This window comes from Scyliorhinus canicula, chromosome 1 (assembly GCF_902713615.1).
Source record: "Scyliorhinus canicula chromosome 1, sScyCan1.1, whole genome shotgun sequence".
NCBI lineage: Eukaryota > Metazoa > Chordata > Chondrichthyes > Carcharhiniformes > Scyliorhinidae > Scyliorhinus > Scyliorhinus canicula.
This window is the reverse complement of record NC_052146.1, coordinates 44,347,508-44,368,864: the sequence shown is the minus strand read 5'-3', so window position 1 is coordinate 44,368,864 and position 21,357 is coordinate 44,347,508. Positions and strand designations below refer to the sequence as shown.

At 44.6% G+C, this 21,357-nt stretch overlaps 1 protein-coding gene and 1 long non-coding RNA gene across 6 annotated transcripts in view; one reads left to right on the top strand and one right to left on the bottom strand.

Moving 5' to 3' along the window:
• The window catches only part of LOC119962231, a 74,297-nt gene that overhangs the window by 42,498 nt on the left and 10,442 nt on the right, over positions 1-21,357 (top strand). The gene's annotated exons all lie outside the window — the stretch shown is intronic.
• Positions 11,788-21,357, bottom strand: part of ccdc62 (coiled-coil domain containing 62) — an 86,852-nt gene continuing 77,282 nt past the window's right edge. For all 5 annotated transcript variants that reach the window (XM_038790182.1, XM_038790191.1, XM_038790174.1 and 2 more), the window contains one exon: positions 11,788-16,229. In XM_038790182.1, coding sequence (XP_038646110.1) covers positions 16,212-16,229 — 18 coding nt within the window. In that variant the 3' untranslated portion in view covers positions 11,788-16,211. The remainder of the gene's footprint in view (positions 16,230-21,357) is intronic.

Below are 21,357 nucleotides of genomic sequence, written 5' to 3'. Positions count from 1 at the left end.
TGGATTTGCCAGAACCCGTGTGATGCATCTAACTTTGTGAAAAACCAGGCGTGTGCCATCTCATTTGTTAGTTCCTCCCGCTTCGGGATGGGGTGGTGTTCCCCCATTATATTCTGGTTAAGATCCTTGGGATCAATACAGATGCCCAGCTCCCCCGAAGGCTTTTTTACACAGATTAAGCTGACCCAGTCAGTCGGTTCTGTGACTTTGGAGATGACGCCCTGGTCCTGAAGATCCTTCAACTGTGCCTTCAGGCGCTCCTTCAGTGGAGCCGGGACCCGGCGTGGACCACAGGCGTGGCATCAGGCCGAAGCAGGATCTTGTACCGATATGGCAGAGTGCTGTTGCCCGTTATGCTTTCCCTTAATTTGCTCTGTTTTAATTACCTTTGCTCAAGAGTCGCCAGGTAACTTTCTGATACCACCACAGGTTCAAAGCCAAGTACTGATCAATGACTCGATATACCAGTTAGTAAGTATGAAATCAATGCACATTTATTTACACACACAGTCAATTATTACTCATGCACAAACTCTACTCGCTAAACTACAACTACTACTAAAAGCCTATACTTAGCTTCGGGGGCCCACTCAGTCAGAGGAACAATGGCCGTTGTCCGGTTCTGATACTGCTGGCTTCGAACTGGTATAGAATAGTATCTAGGAGTGCCTATCTCGTAGCGTGCGTTGACCTTAGACTTACTTGGCTGGTGGATGGCGGGCCTCTCGACACTGAGAGCCAAAGGCCAAGGTGAAGATGAAGATGGAGAAAATAAGAGAGTGAACTGACCTCGGGGACTCTTCTTTTAACCCCAAGGGGTTTCGCGCCCTTCTGGGCGGACCCTGGACTTGGTCCCAATTAATTGGACCATGTCCCAATCGTTTGTATCGATTCTTTCCAATAACGGGATCGGTCCCCGATCGCTGGGCGGGCCCTAGGTAACCGTTGGCCTGCCTTTGTTTTAGTCTCCATTGGCGCTGGGGAGTCTGTCCTGTTACCGATTGTTTGAATGTTTCTTTTTGTCCCCGGAGATAGCTCATTACTATGCTAATGGCTTGTAGTTTCAGTTCTGTCTGGGCTCTGCAAGTTCCAATCCACAGGAAACCTTGTACCTGCTTGTTTTTCTAGTGCTGTCCATTTTTCCCTGCACTCTTTGCGAGTATCCATTTTGTAATCGGGACGTGGCCACCCCAGGTGGCTACACTCCCTCCTTGTGATCCTCAACGCGAAGCGTGAAGGATCACATTACTGCGATGTCTTCGTTCCCTGACCAAGCGGGCACCCATGACTAGGCTCTACTCTGAGCTTAACTATGCAACATATTTTTAACTAAACAATTTCACATACACACATCATCAAAACTCTACGGGGGCGCTATGTCATTAAGGACACGCATTACAAAATAAAAAAACTGGAACCTCTAACTATTCTCAATAAACTATCCTCACTCAAACAATTCAAAAATATCCTAACATCTTAACTGTACAAAATGGCAGCATTCAAATTTCTCTGGTTTGGCAGTCAAACACAGAGTTCACATTTCTTTATTTGACAAACGAACACACACAAAACAAAACAAATGTACTTTAATCCATGTCAAGGGGTTCAGGGGTCTGGTGGAAACCGAAAATAAAGAATCTAATTCTGTATACCGGGGTGCGAGAGTGGTAGGCCCTTATTCACCATTTCTTCATTTGAATGGTCTGCACGACACTGCAAAGTATCGCCAGTGCTAAAACTGCTTCAACGACATATGAGAGAGAATACCAAGTGATAAATTTTATCACACCAGGTTGGGGTACTGTTGACTGTTGCTGGGATCCGAGTACTGTGGGGGAGTGAATCATTGATGGCCTGTGGGATGGGGGTGAGGGGGTTAGCGTTCGCGCGCAACCAAAGGGATCCTGCTAGTGTCCATATAATAAAGATGGAGGTCGTCTTACTCTTTCCTTCTCTTCTTGTTTTTCTTCTCTTCTCGTCTTTCTTTTCTTCTTGTCTTCTTCTGGGATCCTGTGAACACAAGCATCATTATCTTGCTTAAGATCTCGTGTATTTGTCTGTCTGTCCTTTATTGCCAATTACCCTTTATAATTGGTCACCATCTGTGACTCCCTCATTTTAAAAAAAAAACCAAATTTCTGGACAAGACATTCTGGAAAAATACTGACACAGTGCGAGCCGTCTGGCAGCCTGCGTGATTTACCATCCCAATGTTTGAGGATGTAAATAGCATGAGGAAGGCAGCCGAAGGGTCACTATAAAACTAACAAAAATTTTCAAAACAAAAGAGCCAAAATGAGGTGCGTATGGGCCGCAGAGGGTAAGAATTGGATGGAATCCCCGGGTAGGATGGGATATGCTCTACCCAAGCTTAGCTGACCAGAGAGGGGGGGGGGGGGGTCCTCAGGCAGGGCGGGTTTTAAGTGTCGTTTCTCCACTGCCTGAGTAACGGGCGAGAATGTAGTCGTCATGGGGGTTGAAGTAATGCCTCTTCTACCTTCAAATTAGAAGAGCAGTTACTAAGCGGTGTCTGGGCAAATTCTCAGAGGTATCGGCTGATAAACTAGGCGGCTGTCCATGGACAAACTTGCTCCATTAACTGCCAGGGGGCGTTAAAGGAGTGGTGGCGTGGGGCAGTGAAAAACTGTTTAAAATCTAAACACTGAACACTTAGCAAACACATACAAACAAACATGCAACAAACATCGTGCAGGTTCCATCAGAAAGGACACTGTATCTCTCTAGCGGTTCCTTTTAAACATCACGTGGACACCTCAGTTTGCAGTTGCGAACAGGGTTGCAAAGGGATTCGTTTGGTGGGAGTTAGACTCAATGTCATCATCTTCTCCCGGCTGCCATACTCTTGACTGTAGTAGCCTTGCCAAAGCTGCGTGGGGTGATTTGGGGTCCATCTCATCGTTCCTGATGAGTCTGAATGAATTGTCTCGGTGCCAGATGTGTGTCTAGTTTTGAACTGCAGGGGTTCAATCCATAATCGTCGGGCGGTGGGTCTGGATCAGGGACTTTGATGTATGTGATCTCAAAGGGATCACTTGAATTGTACTCGGAATCGCTGGGAGTGGGGCCTGGGGCAGGGGGATAGTAACATGGTGTGCTGTGGCTGTCGTCAGTGCTGTCGCAGTCACTGTCACTGTCGCTGCTGTCTGGGGGCGGGGAGAGGCGGCGTCGTGTGTCTGGGGGCGGAGTCGAAGTTGAGTCTGAAGACGGACTGGACTGGCTGGGGGAGGGTAGGAATGCATCTCCTGTGGGCGGGGCGTGGTTGTCTGCTGCTGCGAGCAGGATGTGGTGTGTGTGATTGTTATGCGAGTCATAAGCCTTAAGCTGGTTTATGTGAAACCACGCAGACTTTCCATTAGGGTATTTGATCTTGTAGACTTTGTCCGAAATGGAGTAGGCACCTGAGTATTTTGGTGAAAGGAATGTGCTGGGGTTGTATAGGGAAAGCATCACTTGCTGCCCTACTTCAAACTCAGTGGCATGCAGTGTCGTATCGAAACAAGCCTTGCTGTTTCTTCCTCGTTCCCAGTCTCACAGCTGCTGCGAGCTGGGCCGTTTTCACATTTGCTATCAACTGCTGTACAGCGTTTTCGTGTGTGAGGGCTGTCACTGCGGGGCTGGTCAAATTTAAGCCTGATAAATATTCCGTTCCTTTCATGGGGCGTACGGTCATGAGAGTGTGGGAGGTGTATCCTGTGGACATGGATACCGTGTTTCTCAGAAACATTAAGGCAAATGGGAGGACTGAATCCCAGGTGCTATTATTCTGCTGTACCATTTTCCTATGGGTGGCTTTTAGTGTCCTGTTCATGCGTTCAATTATACCACTTGACTGGGGGTGGTATGCGATATGAAACTTTTGAGTAATTCCGAAAATTGTAAGGACGTTTTTCATAACTCGTCCTGTAAAATGGGAGCCTTGATCGGACTCTATACTGCGGGGGAGTCCCCATCTTGTAAAGATGTGGTGGGTTAGTATTTTGGCTGTGGTCTTTGCCATATTAGTGTGCGATGGAAATCCTTCCACCCATTTTGTGAAGGTGTCGATGACCACCAACACATACTTATATCTGTTTCTGCAAGGGGGTAGGGGTCCTATGAAGTCTATCTGGAGGTTAGTCCATGGGCCACTAACGGGCCGGGTATGACTAAGTTGAGCCTTCTTTGCGTATCTGTCCGGATTGTTCTGGGCACAGATCAAGCAATTCTCAACGTAGTGTGTCACATCGGCTTTTAAATTTGACCACCAACAGAGAGGTCTGAGGTGGGCTAAAGTGGGTTCAATTCCCTGATGTCCATGATTGTCATGGAACAAACAAATGAGTTGGTTCCTATCCTGCTCTGAAACTACATAAAGGCTGTCTTTTGGAATCACACCGTCATGTGTGGTCATGGAATTCCTAAATTTGTCATAAGGGGCTGGGAAGGTTCCCTTTAAAACTTTCCTGAGTTTCTCGTCCTATCTGCGACTGGGCTGAATCCTGTATGTTGGTCTGTGAGACCTGAACTGCGTGTACTGGGGTGCTTTTGGGGGGGTTCCAAAAATAGCCATGTCTAGAACCTGCCTTTGCTAGGGCGTCTGCTTTAACATTTCGAGGTGGGGAAGATCGGTGGTGACTGCGAACTTTTACAATGCCGTATTTCCTGTCCTTTGCCTGCTTTAAAATATGGCGGAGTAATGGGGCTGATGGTAGGGGTTTTCCGTCTGCGGAAACAAATCCTCTTGTTTCCCACAGGGGTAGTAATTCAGTTAAACTATTACAGACATATAGGCTGTCTGAATAGATGTCTGCTGAGTCGGGGTGATCTACTATGTACGCTATTGCTGCCAGCTCTGCTGCCTGCGAGCCTAAGTGTCCTGGCAACTTTAGGGAAATCTCTTCTAGGGCGCGTCCCTGCGCATCCTCTACATAAATACCGCATCCTGTTATGCGTTTGCCGTCTAAAACTGTGGATGCGCCATCCACATAGATTTTCAGGGGTGCGCACGTGTCTGTGGTCTCTGGGGTGAACTACATATCTTCCTGGGGGGTGTTTTTGGAATGAATGGGCCTGTGTTGTGTTGTGTGGAGATAATCTCACATTCGTGAGGGGTGCCTGGGTACTGTAAATTGTCTGCAAGGAAGGTGTGGGTTTTTGTTCTTTTTACTGTGATGTCCCGCCCCTGTAAAAGAAGGGTCCAACGGGCTACTCGGATTTGGCTGACTGTGCCATCTTTAAGTCAGCCGTCTAACAAAAGCTGTGTTGGGGTGCGTTCTGTGAGGATGGTGATGGGGTTGAGTCCTGTAATGTATGAGAAGTACTGTACTGCCCAGAAAACTGCAAGCAGGTGCCTTTCGCAGGCAGAAAACCCTTGCTCGACAGGGTTTAACACTCTTGAGGCATATGCCACGGGTCTTAACTGGTCATGCCGTTCCTGGAGGAGCACGGCCGAAAGGGTTCAGTCGATGCTTGCTACCTCAATAGCGTACAGGGAAAGTGGGTCTGGGACCTGTAATGCGGGGCTGTGCTGAGTGCTCATTTTAAAGCATCACGGCATCTGTATGTTGTGGAAGCCATTCCCAATGTGCCTTTTTCTTAAGAAGCTGCTTTAGTGGCGAAACCTTCAATATGGTTTCGGCAGTAGCCAACCAGTCCTAAAAATGACCGGAGGGCTGAGACATTATGGGGAAGGGGCAATTTGACAATCGAGTCAATCCTTTTCTGCTCGATCTCGCGTTTACCGTGTGTGATAACTGTTCCCAAGTATATCACTTTTTCTTCCAAAATCTGGGCCTTTTTGGGGTTAACCTTACATCCAATTTCTTTTAGGAGTCCTAGGAGTTTTGCGAGAAACAAAATGTGCTCTGCTTTTGTGTCTGTCTGTAGTAGCAAGTCGTCTACATACTGGAACAGACATTCGGGGAGGGAAAATTTAGCTCATCCATTTGCCAGCTGTCGGTGGAAAATGGAGGGGGAGTTATGGAAGCCTTGTGGAAGGCACATCCACGTGTACTGCTGTCCTTGAAAAGTGAAAGCAAATTTGTACTGGCACGTTTTAGCCAATGGAATGGACCAGAAGCCATTACTAATGTCCAAAACCGTAAAAATCGTGACTGGAGTCCCTGCTTGAGCATGGTCTCGGGACTCGTGGCTACGGTGGGGGCTGCTGCTGGGGTTACTTTGTTCAGCTCCCGGTAATCAAGAGTTAGTCGTCATGATCCATCGGGTTTCCTGACGGGCCAAATCGGGGCATTATTAGTGGAGGCTACTGATCGCAGTACGCCCTGGTCTAATAAGCTGTCTATAACTTTTGAGATTTCTCCTTCTGCTTCCTGGGGAAATCCGTACTGCTTCTGGGGTCTGGGGTCTGGGGTCAGGACCTGTAATCTGCAAAGAGCCAGCCATTCTGCCACAGTCGTGCTTGTGCTGTGCAAATGCTGCTTTGTGTTCTTGCAGGACTGCCCTAACCTGTTTATCTGCACTAATGGTTCGCGGGTCAAACCAGTAGTCTCCAACTGAGCTGATCCTATTTACATATTCTCCTACTGTGAGCGTGGCGGGGGCTCATGCTGCTTTTGCCATTTTCCAGACATATTTGTTGACTGGATCAAATGAAAGGTTGTGGGAGCTCATAAAGTCGATTCCTAAAATGTGTTCTGCTGTGTGGGGCAGATCAACTAACACTATGGGGTGCTTTGTGGTGATGTTGCCGATTTCAATGGATACAGGGGCTGTGATGTGTCCCTGCTGTAAGTGGCCGGTAAAGCCGTTGAGGGTGATGGTGTCTGTTGTGGGCCACGTGTCCTTCTAAAACATCGTGGAGGAATTGAGTGTGGTGCGGGACCCTCCTGTGTCCCAAAGAAACTCAGCGGGCTGACCCCGGACTTTGGCTGCTACGACCGGTCGGCCGGACTTATCCCAAAGAGTGTCGCAGACCCAAGTTGGGGAGCCCGAACACAGTCAGTCAGTGCCGTTCATGTCTGCATGGTCTGAACAGGCGCTGACACTATGTATAGGCTTTGCCCTATTTCTATTTAGGGTACCTGACTGTTGGGCTCTCTGTTTCTGTGGCACGTTGCACTCTCGTGCAAAGTGTCCTAACTGACCACAGTTGTAACGCTCCTGCGATTTGGGCTGTTCCTACTCTCATTTATCCATGCGGGGTTCTGGTGCACTTTAACTGTATGCATATCTGCATCTGCCTGCTCTTCCTCGGGTTTAAAATTGGTCTTGTTCTGAACGGAATGCTCCCAAGCGCGGGATAACCTTTTCAAAACCCATTTCTCATTGTGAGCCTCATGAGGGGTCGTAATTCACGCAAGCTCTCTGTCCTGCCTCCATTGCATGAGAGACTAAGATTCAAGTCCATTTTGCCATGTTATCTGGAGACAAATGGGCGCGGGCTAATTCTCCAAAAACTGCAGTGAAATGAATCCACAAGCGTCCAGCAAACGCTGTGGGATGTTCTGTTTTCTTTTGCCTCCATCTATTTAGGCGTTCTACCGGGTCTCCTCTGATATAGCTGATCGCATCAAGGATCGCTGTGTGCATCTCTGTTAGGGTGTCTCCTCCTACATTCTGTGGGTCGGGAAGGGCTGCCCGACTGAAGGATCGAGGCTTAAAACTGTGAGCTTTATCTGCTCTCTCTCATCCAGGCCGTACATGGTGGCCTGCTTTTTTACCCTAGCGAAGAATTGGTGGGGGTCTGAAGTGGGGAGGAACGGTGTGATTATCTCACAAGTGTCCCGTAATTGGGTTACGGTTAAGGGGGTTGTGTACAGGAAATCTGTGTCTCCTTCTACTGTGGCTCTGCGGTGTGTGGTTACTGGATTCATGAGGATGTGTTGTGCCTGTTCAGTGGGGGGTTGGGGTGCTCTCCTTTTCTGGGGCTTCTCCTGCGCACATGCTTCATGTACGTATCTATGGGCTGTTTTATTTAATTCTTGCCAATCTGGGCCATTTTCCTGATCTAGTTGGGGTCCGAATGTGCTCTGAAAGCCATTTTGAACTGAAAGCAGGGATTGCTATTCTGCAGTTTGCTTCCGGCACTTTGCATGGTCTACCGAGCTCTGCCTTTGTTCCGTTGTGGAAGCATGGAGTGCTCGTAGGGCTGCCTTTAAGTCATTGCACTGTTTCTGCAATGCCTCTACCTGCTGTTCTGTTTCCTGTCTTACCAAGACCGCACGTTGTGTGTCCTGGTAGGCCTTGTCATACTGGGTCTGGAAGCTGCTTAAGTGCGCCAGACAAGACTGATGTGCCCTCTTGGCATCATCCACCTCTCTGTCTTTTGCTGCTAACTTCCCTCTTAACTCGCTGTTCTCTCTCTCTATCTCGCTCACATCTACCTTACTCGTTCTATCTCTCTCCTCTATGTCTCTACGGAGCGTCCTAACAACCTCCTCTGTGCCTCGCAATTGTGCCAGACAGGACACAATTGCCATCGGCTTGCGAGCTTTTCCCAAGCTCTTCTTGTGGATCTCTGTCAGGTTCTCCCACCAAATATGTCCTACACTCCCGGGACCTGTTTCTTCATTTGCACAAAATTCGCTCCAAAGGTGCCATCCTTTCCTTTGAGGTACTTCCTAATTTCCTCTTCCCAAACGGGACACTGTCCTACTCTGCTGGTCACTGCGACCTCAAATTCCTGTGGGTTTATAAGGCATTCCATTGCCTTCATTGCCATTTTTCCTATATCTGGGTTCGTTACTAAATTTGGAACAGGGGGTGATAAAGCGGTGATGTAAACACGGGTACGGCTTACGCTAATTTCCGGCCTCACGACAGTTTTACGCAACAAAATCTCTCAGGTTTATCTTATATCCCTGTTAGTACGCATGCATTAACAGACTTTCGAATTCTGGAGGCTTGATAAGTACTGTTTAAACACTTCTTCTGTTTCCAATTGGATTTCTAATTCAAATTTTGGGTTCTCTCAGAGTGGTGGGGCCACCTCTAAGTCGAGTCCCGTCAGATGTCGCCAGTAAATGTTGCTCGTTATGCTTTCCCTTAATTTGCTTAGTTTTAATTACCTTTGCTCAAGAGTTGCCAGGTATCTTTCTGATACCACCACAAGGTTCAAAACTGAATACTGATCAATGACTCGATACACCAGTTAGTAAGTTTGAAATCAATGCACATTTATTTACACACACAGTCAATTATTACTCATGCACAAACTCTACGCGCTAAACTACAACTACTACTAAAAGCCTATACTTAGCTTCGAGTGGCCCACTCAGTCGGAGGAACAATGGCCGTTGTCCGGTTCTGATAATGCTGGCTTCGAAATGGTATAGAATAGGATCTAGGAGCGCCTATCTCGTAGTGTGCGTTGACCTTAGACTTACTTGGCTGGTGGATGGCGGGCCTTTCGACGCTGAGAGCCAAAGGCCAAGGTGAAGGTGAAGGTGAAGATGGAGAAAATAAGAGAGCGAACTGACCTTGTGGACTCTTTTTTTATACCCAAAGGGGATTCGCGCCCTTCTGGGCGGACCCTGGACTTGGTCCCAATTAATTGGACCATGTCCCAATCGTTTGTATCGATTCTCTCCAATAAAGGGGTCGGTCCGTTGGCCTGCCTAGGTAACCGTTGGCCTGCCTTTGTTTTAGTCTCCACTGGCTCCGGGGAGTCTGTCCTGGTACCGATTGTTTGAATGTTTCTTTTTGTCCCTGGAGATAGCTCATTACTATGCTAATGGCTTGTAGTTTCAGTTCTGTCTGGGCTCTGCAAGTTCCAATCCACAGGAAACCTTGTACCTGCTTGTTTTTCTAGTGCTGTGCATTTTTCCCTGCACTCTTTGCGACTATCCATTTTGTAATCGGGACGTGGCCACCCTAGGTGGCTACAGTGCCCATCCCATCAAACACATCCGGATACTGAGCAAGGATGTCGTCAATCCAGGCTTGAAGATCCACGTTGGGGAGGTCATTGTGTTTTACCGCAGCACAAGGTTTATCTGCTTTCATGCATGTGCGCTGAGCAGGGAGGCCCGGTCTGGCTTGACGATTTCAAACCTTAGCTCCTGTTGGAGACAAGCAGATGGCAGGATCCCAGTGCTGTGATAGCATTACCATTATAGTCCAGGAGCTGGCAGGCTGCAAGGAGCTTGGGTGGCTTCTTGATGCGGTTGAAATCTGCCTGTGAAAGGAGATTGGCAGAAGCACGTGTCCAGCTTGAACTGGATAGAGCATGCCATTCGTCCGCAGAATCCACAGTGAGGATGGGGGTGAGGCATGTTCACGCGTGGTGATGATGCCCACATGGTAGGGGGACTCCAGGCAATCGTCCTCTGGATCCGTAATGCTGCCAGGATCAGAATCCTGTAAACCTTGCTGGACACTCGGAACGTGCCAGCGTTTGGAGTTGGGAACGCTAGCCCTTGACTGGTGGTGCAGACCTGCACAAGGCTGCATAGTGTCCAGGCTTCCCGCAATTTAAACATCGCCTGCCTCTTGCAGGGCAGTGTTTCTTTAAGTGGGCAGTGCCACAGTTCAGTCACGTCATGACGTTGTTGCGCCCCACGTGTCGTCGCACATGCACAGTCGGCAAACGTTCGCACCTGCGCAGTGTGGTGATCGGCTGCTTCGTTGTCCCATTCACATTGCGCATGTGTGGGGCTCCGGGAAGAGTGCGCAAAATGGCCGCTTTCATCAAGGCTGAGGCGAGGCATCTGGGAAATGGCCTGCACACGCTCTGCCTCGTGGGAGGCAAGTTTCTCAGTTTCAGCCGATTTGTATTGGGAATACCAATTTTTGGCGTGGTCATGCACTGTACACGTTACAATCGCGACTGACAGGGTCATATGCTTGATTTTTAAAAGCTGCTCTCTCAGAGGATCAGAGTGAACGCCAAAAACTATTTGGTCCCTGATCATGGAGTCAGCAATATCACCAAAGTTGCAGGTTAGCGCTAGTAGACGGAGATTAGTTAGGAAGGAGTTGAAAGATTTGTCTTTATCTTATAGGCGTTGTTGAAATATATAGCGCTAAGATTTCATTGGTGTCCATTTCGCAATGACCATCAAACTTGTCCAGGATGGTCTGAAACTTTGTCTTGTCCTGCCCTTCGGTGACGTTAAACGAGTTAAAAATTTGGGTGGCTTAATCCCCTGCAGTTGAGAGGAGAAGCGCAATCTTTCTTGTATCAGACGCACCCTCGAGGTCTGAGGCTTCGATGTAAAGCAGAAACCTTTGCTTGAAAGTCCGGCAGTTGGCACTGAGATTGCCGGAGGTCCGCAGCAGTTAAGGAGGCTGGATCTTCTCCATGGTGCCAGGATGCATTTGTTGGTCGTCACGGAACAGATTGAGGTAAACCACCTCAGGATAGCAGTCTACTGGTACCATGTCGTGATAAGCACACTGAGATAACACGGGCTGCAAATGGATGCAGCTATGACTGACATAGACTCCAGACCTTGAAGTTAGTTCAATTTCATTTATTGAACCTGTCACACAGTTAGCTCAGTTCTCTGTGAGTTCGACTCTCTGCTAACCTAAGTGTGATCTCTCTGACTGAACTAGACTAGCTCTTCGCCACGTGCTGTATGCGTTACATGATATATACACCGGACTCACTCTGTAGATGTCCCTTGTGGAAAGAGGCGGGGTGTGAGTGCCTCGTGCCTTTTATAGTGGGAAACCACCCCCAAGTGTTCTGCCTGCTGATTGGTTATGTCCTGTTCTCTGTGTTCATTAGCTGCCTGTCTGTATCTCATTATGTGCATGTCTGCATATCATGATAGCTAATATTTCCGAATACACATTCAGTTTCTCAAAAACGAAAGGAAACACTGAAATCAAGTTTTACTTTTCCAAGACTGTCAAAATATTCCACGATCACAATGAAAATGTTGCTCAGGCCTTTTTATCCGAACTCCATCACAAATAGATTTGAACAGCAGCGCTTCTAAATAGGCAAATACATCACAGACTCATTTACACCGTAGTATGGATCTAGTTGACATGAACAACAAAATGGTACTTGTATGAATTTTAATGTAAATAAATGCATGTACAAAACTATTATTAGTGCTCCAAATGAGCCAGTTAAATATACAAACAGATTTCAGAAGCCTTTCAGCCAACTAATTCAACAGGTTGATCTATTATGACAGTGGAAAAGCATATACTGCAAGGTTTATAAAAAAATTATAAATAAATATCAAAATTTATTTCACTGGTATTTACATTACACTTGCATTTAATGGCGAAGTGGCAATAAAAAAGATACAAAATTACAAAATCTGAATTATGTTAATAAATATTAAGAACCATTGATAATACTTTTCTGTTGTTCTATACATGTCTTCACATTGCATCCCCACTATTACCCTCTCACTTCAAGTGCCTCTGGGTAGTCCAAGTTACAGTTGGCAGCATCAATCTAAAAGGAGGCACAATTAGTTGAGTGAGGCTGGTTGAAGTGCAGATCTTTTTGCAGTTAACCCCTCTCATATGGTGAAGTGTTTCGTCATCTCAAGTTGGTCCAGACTGCATTCTAGCAGAGAATCAATAGCACTTGTCTATACAAGGGATGCATAGCATGAATGTTAGTTAAGGCTGGGATTTAAACTGGAATATTCCATCATCAAGGCTCCTGTTCCTTCAAAAGAATGTCAACTTACTGCATTAGTTAATGACACTACTGTCTCAGAATTAAATAGTCCATCTCATCATGATTGCAGGAGCTAAGAAACCTTTACAGTTTGAGAACCACAAATATCTTTAAACAGATTTACATAAATCATTAACAGTAGTAAGAAGCAATTGAGCTATGTAGTCATGCAACTCCATCAACTGCAGGGGTTTAAGGCTGCAACTCATCAGCACCTTCTCAAGGGCAATTAGGGATGGCAATGAATGGTGGCCTAGCCAATGACACCCACAACTCTTGAATTAATAAAAAACTAATGGTGTGCTTTAGTCATTCCATCATGGAACTACAGTAATATCTTCATGTCAAAAATAAACACAAATATTCTTATAATTTATACAAATTTAACAATGTTATTTGCATGAAGATGAAATGAAAAATAAAGCACACATATTTTGAAGCACCCTTTAAAAATATCAGACAAAAGGGAAATTAAAGCTGTTGATAATTCAGTTTGGCTCTGAGATATATGGACCAGGAATGAACCCCATCAATCCCCTGGCATGTGTTCAATTTCTGATCTCAGCCAGAACAGTGATAGGATCCGATCAGGACAAGTGACCTTGATGCAAGAGTGAGGGAAGAAGAAAAAGAATAATAACTGGCTCAAACACCACTCCTGATCACTGACCAGGAGTCCTGCTGGAATGTGTATACAGATGAACACGTTGTAATGAGAGTCAGGCTTTACCCTTCGCAGACGTGCCTTCTCATTTTCTCAGCTACCTGGATGGGGTATTGAGAGGCCTGCCAGCCAGGGTGGAGAGTCTAGAACAAGAGGTCAAAGTCTTAGGATATGGTGTCGGCCATTTAAGGTGAAGATAGAGGAATGTTCCTGCTGTGAATCTTTGGATATCCCAACCCCTGGAGAGCTGTTGTCAGGTATATTCAAGACAGAGATAGACAGATTTTTAAACATCAAGAGAATCAAGGGATGCGGGGATAAGGTGAGAAGTGGAATTCAGGTAGAAAATCAGCCATTTAACTGAATGGCAGAGCAGCCTTGAAAGGTAATTCTTTGCTCTTACTTTCTCATGCAAAACTCTCTCTCAATACAAGTTATTTTTCTTTTATTGCTTTGTGAGATATGGGCACCCCGGCAAAAAAAAACAGCATTTATTGCTCATCCTTAATTGCCCTCGAGTGAGATCACTTTCAGGATCAACAGAAATAAAGGGAGGGAGGGAGGTGAAGTAATTACAGCGGAGTAAATCTTACCTATGGATCATTTACATTTTCAATAGATTGTTAACAGCAAACATCCAATATAGTCTTTTGCATACAAAATGTTTAGTGCTATGCAATAATGATTTTCATTAGTTGACATGATCAATGGCCCAAATGTACTGTCTTTCTGAATCAGTCTATCCTTGATATACTTTCAGTAAGTTATGCATCAGAAAAGGATTCATGTTTATGCTGCAATAATAAAATCCAGAGGCTTGAAAAGATAATGTCCAGGAATGAGCCTTTTTGATTTATAGGTTTAAGAGAAGAACTTAAAAAAGCTGTTTAGGGAACAAGACTGGTGCTTACACAAATTCACACTCTACGCAGGCTTGTAGATTAACTGCAGTACGCAAAACCAACAGATCTAGAAAATCAGGAACAACCTTTTTAAAGGCATCACCTACACCGCAGTAAGACTCATCTACTGGGGCAATCTCAGCAACACAAAAGATCAGGAAAATCATAGAATATACAGTTCAGAAGGAGACTATTCAGCGCATTGAGTCTGCACTGGCCGTTGGAAAGAGCACCCAATTTAAGCCCCACCTACCCCCACCTAACCGTTTTTGGACACCAAGGGAAATTTAGTATGGCCAATCGACCTGACCTGCACCCCTTTTTTGGACTGTGGGAGGAAACCGGAGCACCCGGAGGAAAGCCACGCAGACAGGGGGAGAACGTGCAGACTCCGGACAGACAGTGACCCAAGGTGGGAATGGAACCTAGGACCCTGGAGCTGTGCCGCCAATTTCCTCGACATGTTGATAGTTCACTGGTAGAGTGTTTTTCTGCTGCAGCGATTGCAATCGCACATGCTCCTTGGGGAAGGTAGATGCTGACAATTTTGAAAGAGCAGTTTAACCAGCTGATTTGTTCAAGCCAATGGTGAAGCTAGATTTCCTCCCAGTGGATTTTCAGCCTTTAATTTTATTGGAATTCTGCCTGCAATTAATGAGTCCTAGCCAGAAGCATGTTAGATCAAGGAGGAAGGATAGCAATAATATTTCCTCTCCCATTCATCATTGTAAACACTGTGATAAGTTGGCACAACAATTGGAATGTATACATAAAATTGCAAATCATTGAACAACTTAACTGGGTTGGTTTAGCTCACTGGGCTAAATCGCTGGCTTTTAAAGCAGGCCAGCAGCACGGTTCGATTCCCGTACCAGCCTCCCCGAACAGGCGCTGGAATGTGGCGACTAGGGGCTTTTCACTGGAACTTAATTGAAGCCTACTCGTGACAATAAGCGATTTTTATTTTTTCATTCAACTGGAAATGTAGTTATAGGCATTGGGACAAATTTCATATCTATAAATTCAGAGTCTGGTAAATTGGACTGGAATTGGAGGGGTGCATTTGCCACAAATTGATCTTGTGGAATCATTCCATCATTCAGATTTAAAACCATTATTTATTCACTTTTATAAAAAATAAATTTACAGTACCCAATTTTTTTTCCCCTTTAAGGGGCAATTTAGTGTTGCCAATCACCTAGACTGCGCATCTTTGGGTTGTGGGGTGAGACCCAAGCAAACACAGGGGAAACGTACCAACTCCACCTGGACAGTGACCCAGGGCCAGGATCAACCCGGGTCCTCAACGCTGAATCAGCAGCGCTAACCATTGTGCCACCATGCTGCCCTAAGACTTGCATTTATTTTGATATTCATTCACTAGTAAGGATGGTGGCTGACTAAAATGGCTCTAACAACTTCCTACTGACTTCTTATTGAACCTGCTCTGTCAAATATGGACGCAATCATTTAAAAAAACAGTGACTCCCTCAGGCAACAAGTCCATAGTACATCAGTCCTTCATTCAGGCGTTCGTTTAGTCCCCCAAATCTTTTTACAATCAAGTAATCATTGAAGCAGATTACACAAACATTGACAAAAATATATTTGCTAGATTGTAAACAACAACCTCAGTTTATAGCAATAATATGATTCTACTCTAAAACATTATTTCAAACATGAATGTTTTCCCCCGTGTCTAGTTTCAGTACAAATGCTGTTAATCTGATCAGCACTGGGATTTTGACATTAAACTTAAATGTCTACAAATGCCATTACTATAGTTATCATTGCACACAAATAACAATTGTTTCCATGTATTTATTTGCAATTTTCATATCTGCACCCTAAAACACATCAGAATCTGGTCCATTGGTAAATATTAAGTGTAATCATCACGGATACTGGCAATTTAATGTTCCTTCCATTGCAGTCTAAGGGTCTTGTCACAGCATTCATTCCACTTTGCAAATGTCTGTCATTTTACCTGGTCACGCAGGAGTATAATTTAGTGAACTGATTTTCTCCAATATTAGAGCGAACAACCATCCTGCAAAAGAATTATTGTACCATTATTATTTAGTCAGAAAAGTTTTAAATCTGTGTGGAGTTTGCACATTCTCCCCGCGTTTGCGTAGGTTTCACCCCCACAACCCAAAAGTGTGCAGGTTAGAAGATTGGCCATGCTAAATTGCCCCTAAAATTGGAAAAAAATAATTGGGTACTCTAAATTTATATTAAAAAAATAAAAAGAAAAGTTTTAAATTTGGATCCAAATTTACATTGAATGGTGCAACCTGACCTGAAATCTGCCCTTAACCAGATAGTTATTTTCTCATAATCTTGTGATTCTGACACTTTAAAAAAATAAATGTAATGAAATAATATTAAACAGTCACAAGTGTCGGGTAATAGGTTTTACTCCCCACTCAAGAAAGTGTCCCATCTCAAGCTATTGTGCTGTATTAACAGTGGAGTGAAGGTTGGATTTCACTACATGAATTGAGGTGGCCTTCATTCTTCTTTACAAGTCTCACGTAAGGAACTTGTCAAATGCTTTTTTAATAATTCAAGGCTAAGATACTGGATTGCTCATCTACCAATATAGGGCGGGATTTACCGACCAACCAGCTGCGTGTTTCTCAGCGGCGGATGTGGCCCGCCAGCGGGATCTACCAACCCCACTGTTGTCAACTGGATTTCACGATGACTGCGCCCTTCATCGCCCGGAAACATGTGCACTGGCATAGGACCAGAATATTCCAGTGGTGTGTACAGTCGGTAGATGGTGCATAGTTTTTTAAAAATGTTTCCAATTAAGGGGCATTTTAGCTTGGCCAATCTACCTAGCCTGCACATCTTTATGGTTATGGGGGCGAGACCCATACAGACACGGGGAGAATGAGCAAACTCCACACGGACAGTGACCCGGAGGCAGGATCGAACCCGGATCCTCGGCCACGTGAGGCAGCATTGCTAACCGTGCCACCCAGATCCCGCTCATAATTAACTCAAAAAAGTCTAAAAGATTTGTGAAGTGCGACAGGTGACTTCTAAACCAATGCTGACCACAAAACTGGAATCTGAGCTAATTAAATCAGCAATGATAAAATCACCCAAACTACCTGTTCCGCTAAATAAAAAGCTCAATGTCATTTAGCAATTAACAACAATATACCAACAGCTGCTGGTGATATTAGTCTAAATTTGTGCTAAATAATTTTAAATAGGGTGATGATATTTTCTCAAAAATAAATTGTATTGATTTATTGAACAATTCACTTTCCAATACAAGAGGCATCAAAACGTATCTTCAATGTTAGTTAATTGAAACAGTAAGAAGTCTTACAACACCAGGTTAAAGTCCAACAGGTTTGTTTCAAACACGAGCTTTCGGAGCACGGCTCCTTCTTCAGGTGAGCCGTGCTCCGAAAGCTCGTGTTTGAAACAAACTTGTTGGACTTTAACCTGGTGTTGTAAGACTTCTTACTGTGCTCACCCCAGTCCAACGCCGGCATCTCCACATCATAGTTAATTGAAAGGCATGGAATAAATATAACTGGAAATGTGGGGCACGATTAAAGCCCCCTCCCCCGCAAAACAAAGTCCCATTTTGGGCACACTTAGTGGGGTCTTTCTCGGTACCTTCAGCCGGGCAACACCCAGCTAAACACGCCTGACACGGGACTCGGTTTCATTTCCATAAAATCGCACCCAATGTTTGATTCTGAATGCTTTCTGGAGTTACCTCGCAAGCCATTCAGTTGGCGAGGCAACTAGGAAAAAACAATAAATGTCACCTTGATGGTGATATCTATTTTGTGAAAACTAAGAATTTTTCTTCAAGCCAAATGTAATAATTACAAACCCCAGAAACAGAGGCTCCAGTGGAGTTTAAACACTGATCAGCCCCCTAAAGGTTACTTACTGTTCTTCACAATATAGCCTCAATCCATTTCTTGTGATGACAGATGGGAAACGGATATCACATTGATCTTGCTATAAATTTACAATATTTTTCCCTCGGAGTTCACACAAGAATTGCAGAGTTTAGAGGCGAGCAGTAGAGTGGATTTCATTCATTTATAAATAAAATTACTGATTTCAGGTTCCATTAATTAGTAATGAACTGTTTTCCATTCAACCTTTACAAACGGTTTACCACTCCAGTAAGTCCTAAACGGCGGCGCAGTGGGTAGCACTGTTGCTTCACAGCACCAGAGACCCGGGTTCGATTCCCTGCCTGAGTCACTGTCTGTGTGGAGTCTGCACGTTCTCTCAGTGTCTGCATGGGTTTCCTCCGGGTGCTCTGGTTTCCTCCCACAAATCCTGAAAGACATGTTTGTTAGGTGAATTGGATATTTTGAATTCTCCCTCCGTGTACCCAAACAGGCACCGGACTGTGGCGACTAGACGATTTTCACAGTAACTTCATTGCAGTGTTAATGTAAGTCTACTTGTGACAATAATAAAGATTATTATACTATTATTAAGTCCTCATTTAGCTAAAGCTTTAGAATCAAAACATTTTAAACCACATGTCACTCTAAATCCCATGGGTCAAATAAACCAGCTCTGTAACAATGAAAATAGGCAAAGGTGCAAAAAGGCAAAACCATTTTCATTTATCAAATGCAATCTTCCTAAAGTAGATTAAAAGAAGTCACACTAGGGATTGTTGTCATTGATATGGGATTGACATTGCATTCATTACTGATTATTGTTTATCGTTGGTAGGTGTAAATTTGGGAGAAAATGTGAAAAAGGAGAATAAAAACATTTTTTAAAAAAGTAGTCACACTGAAATAATAAATATAATAAATAATCTTAATTGTCACAAGTAGGCTTACAATAACACTGCAATGACATCACTGCAAAAGGCCCCTAGTCGCCACATTCAGGCGCCTGTTCGGGTACACGCAGGGAGAATTCAGAATGTTCAATTCACCTAACAAGCACGTCTTTTGGGACTTGTGGGAGAAAACCGGAACACCCGGAGAAAACCTACGCAGACACAGGGAGAATGTGCAGACTCCACACAGACAGTGACCCAAGCTGGGAATCGAATCTGGGACCCTGGAGCTGTGAAGCAACAGTGCTACTACCTACTGTGCTGCCCACTAAAAGTAGCTTACAAAGATTTACCTCACAGATTGTGTTTAGAAAGTGACGAGGTTACAGTAAGTAATGTAGGTCAAATTGGTTTAGGTTCCCATTTCCTTCCTTCAAACAACTGTCTAATGTAATTACAATTGTTGTATAAATAAATAAGATAGTCACTTAATGGTACACACCTTGCATATTGCTGAAAAGAGAGACTTGTTGCCAAAACTTTTCATCTTATACGCATCAGAACAAACACAAGAATGCCAAATATCAATGATCAAAAAAATTTATACTACAGGAGAAAAGGGTGCTGATGGGTTGGCAAGTCATAGAACATAGAACAGTACAGCACAGAACAGGCCCTTCGGCCCTCGATGTTGTGCCGAGCAATGATCACCCTACTCAAACCCACGTATCCACCCTATACCCGTAACCCAACAACCCCCCCCATAACCTTACTTTTTAGGACACTACGGGCAATTTAGCATGGCCAATCCACCTAACCCGCACATCTTTGGACTGTGGGAGGAAACCGGAGCACCCGGAGGAAACCCACGCACACACGGGGAGGACGTGCAGACTCCGCACAGACAGTGACCCAGCCGGGAATCGAACCTGGGACCCTGGAGCTGTGAAGCATTTATGCTAACCACCATGCTAAGGTGCTGCCCTAAAGTCGACTCTGACGAGCTGAGGTGTTGACACGGAGAAATCAATAGGGAACTAAAGACTCCCTAACCTCCCAAAAAAGGCGCAAGGCTTGAACATATTCCTTTTGTTTTCAGAGAATGTAATCCTGTATATGAATGTACGTCACTTCCAGTGAGCCATGTTACGAGTTTGACTGATTATTAGATTGGTTGTTAGTTTAGTTATGAGTGCACTCAGGATTGTTCAGCAAGTGCTGTCCAATTGGGGAGTCACATCTAATCGTAGATATTTTGGGTTTTGCAATCGTGGCCTGGTTGAGTGCGGCCTGCAGTTTGCCTATTGTGAACCAACAAAGGAACATGCTGATTGATTCGATCAGCCAATCACTGAGTTGTTTGGTGTACATGTTTCTCTTTTCAGCAAATTACAAAGATGTTAAACTCAAATAGTTAGATAAATTGGTCATATTTGAGCAATTCGGTATTTACTACATCACGGTTCAAGTCTGTAATTTATCCTTCAAAATAAACTCCTGGGTCAAGGGTTCAGGATTCTCTAAACTGTGAACATCCTGCTTCCCGCATCTCTTCCCTCCCCGCTCCCCTCTCTTTACACCCCCTCACACCACAGTTTTGTACAGAATCCTTCTTATCCTTCTTCGACCAAGACAAGATAGTCAAATTGTCACAGCTAAATCATTTAGTCAATGTTCTCACAATGCCGCATTTCTCATCTTTTAAAATGAAGAAGTAAAATGTACAGGCAATTTAACATTTGATTTTACATCAAATTTCCTTTTTATTTTGTACAAAGGACTTACACAATCTTTCTGAAGGCACAAAGGTACTTCTATTTTGAAGACTGCATAAAACATGCAAGTTTGAGACATTTGAGGTCCATATCCGGTTATATTTGGCTAGATTATTGCAGCAGTGTTGGGGGCAGAGGTCTTTCCAAGCATGTCAGGTGGCTGAGGGCTTAAATACTCACCTCCAGATTGTTTTCCTTTTCAACCTGGCTGGCGATTGTTACCCAAGGCAGTAAATTGAAATGTTCCATCAGAAACACTTTCTCCATGATTTGACGCATGGCTTGGTGGCTAATCTGGAAAATTATGCCTTGCAAATTTTCACTCTCTCTGGAACAGGTCTGATCCCTGACCAGGGAAACTGTCGGAAACTGTCGTGGCGAGAGCTTGACAGGCTGATGTAAAGTAACTCATCACTATCTGTGCACACTGTGACATCTGAATGATCTTGCAATTCCACAGGAGCAAAATATATTTATGGTCCAATTTAAGGCAAAAAGCATCCAAGGGGGATGGACACCATTTTATACATGTGTATATACACACACACATCATACAACACACTAATTCTTATACTTCAACTCATGAAGTTGTTTATAATTTCTGCAGTGTA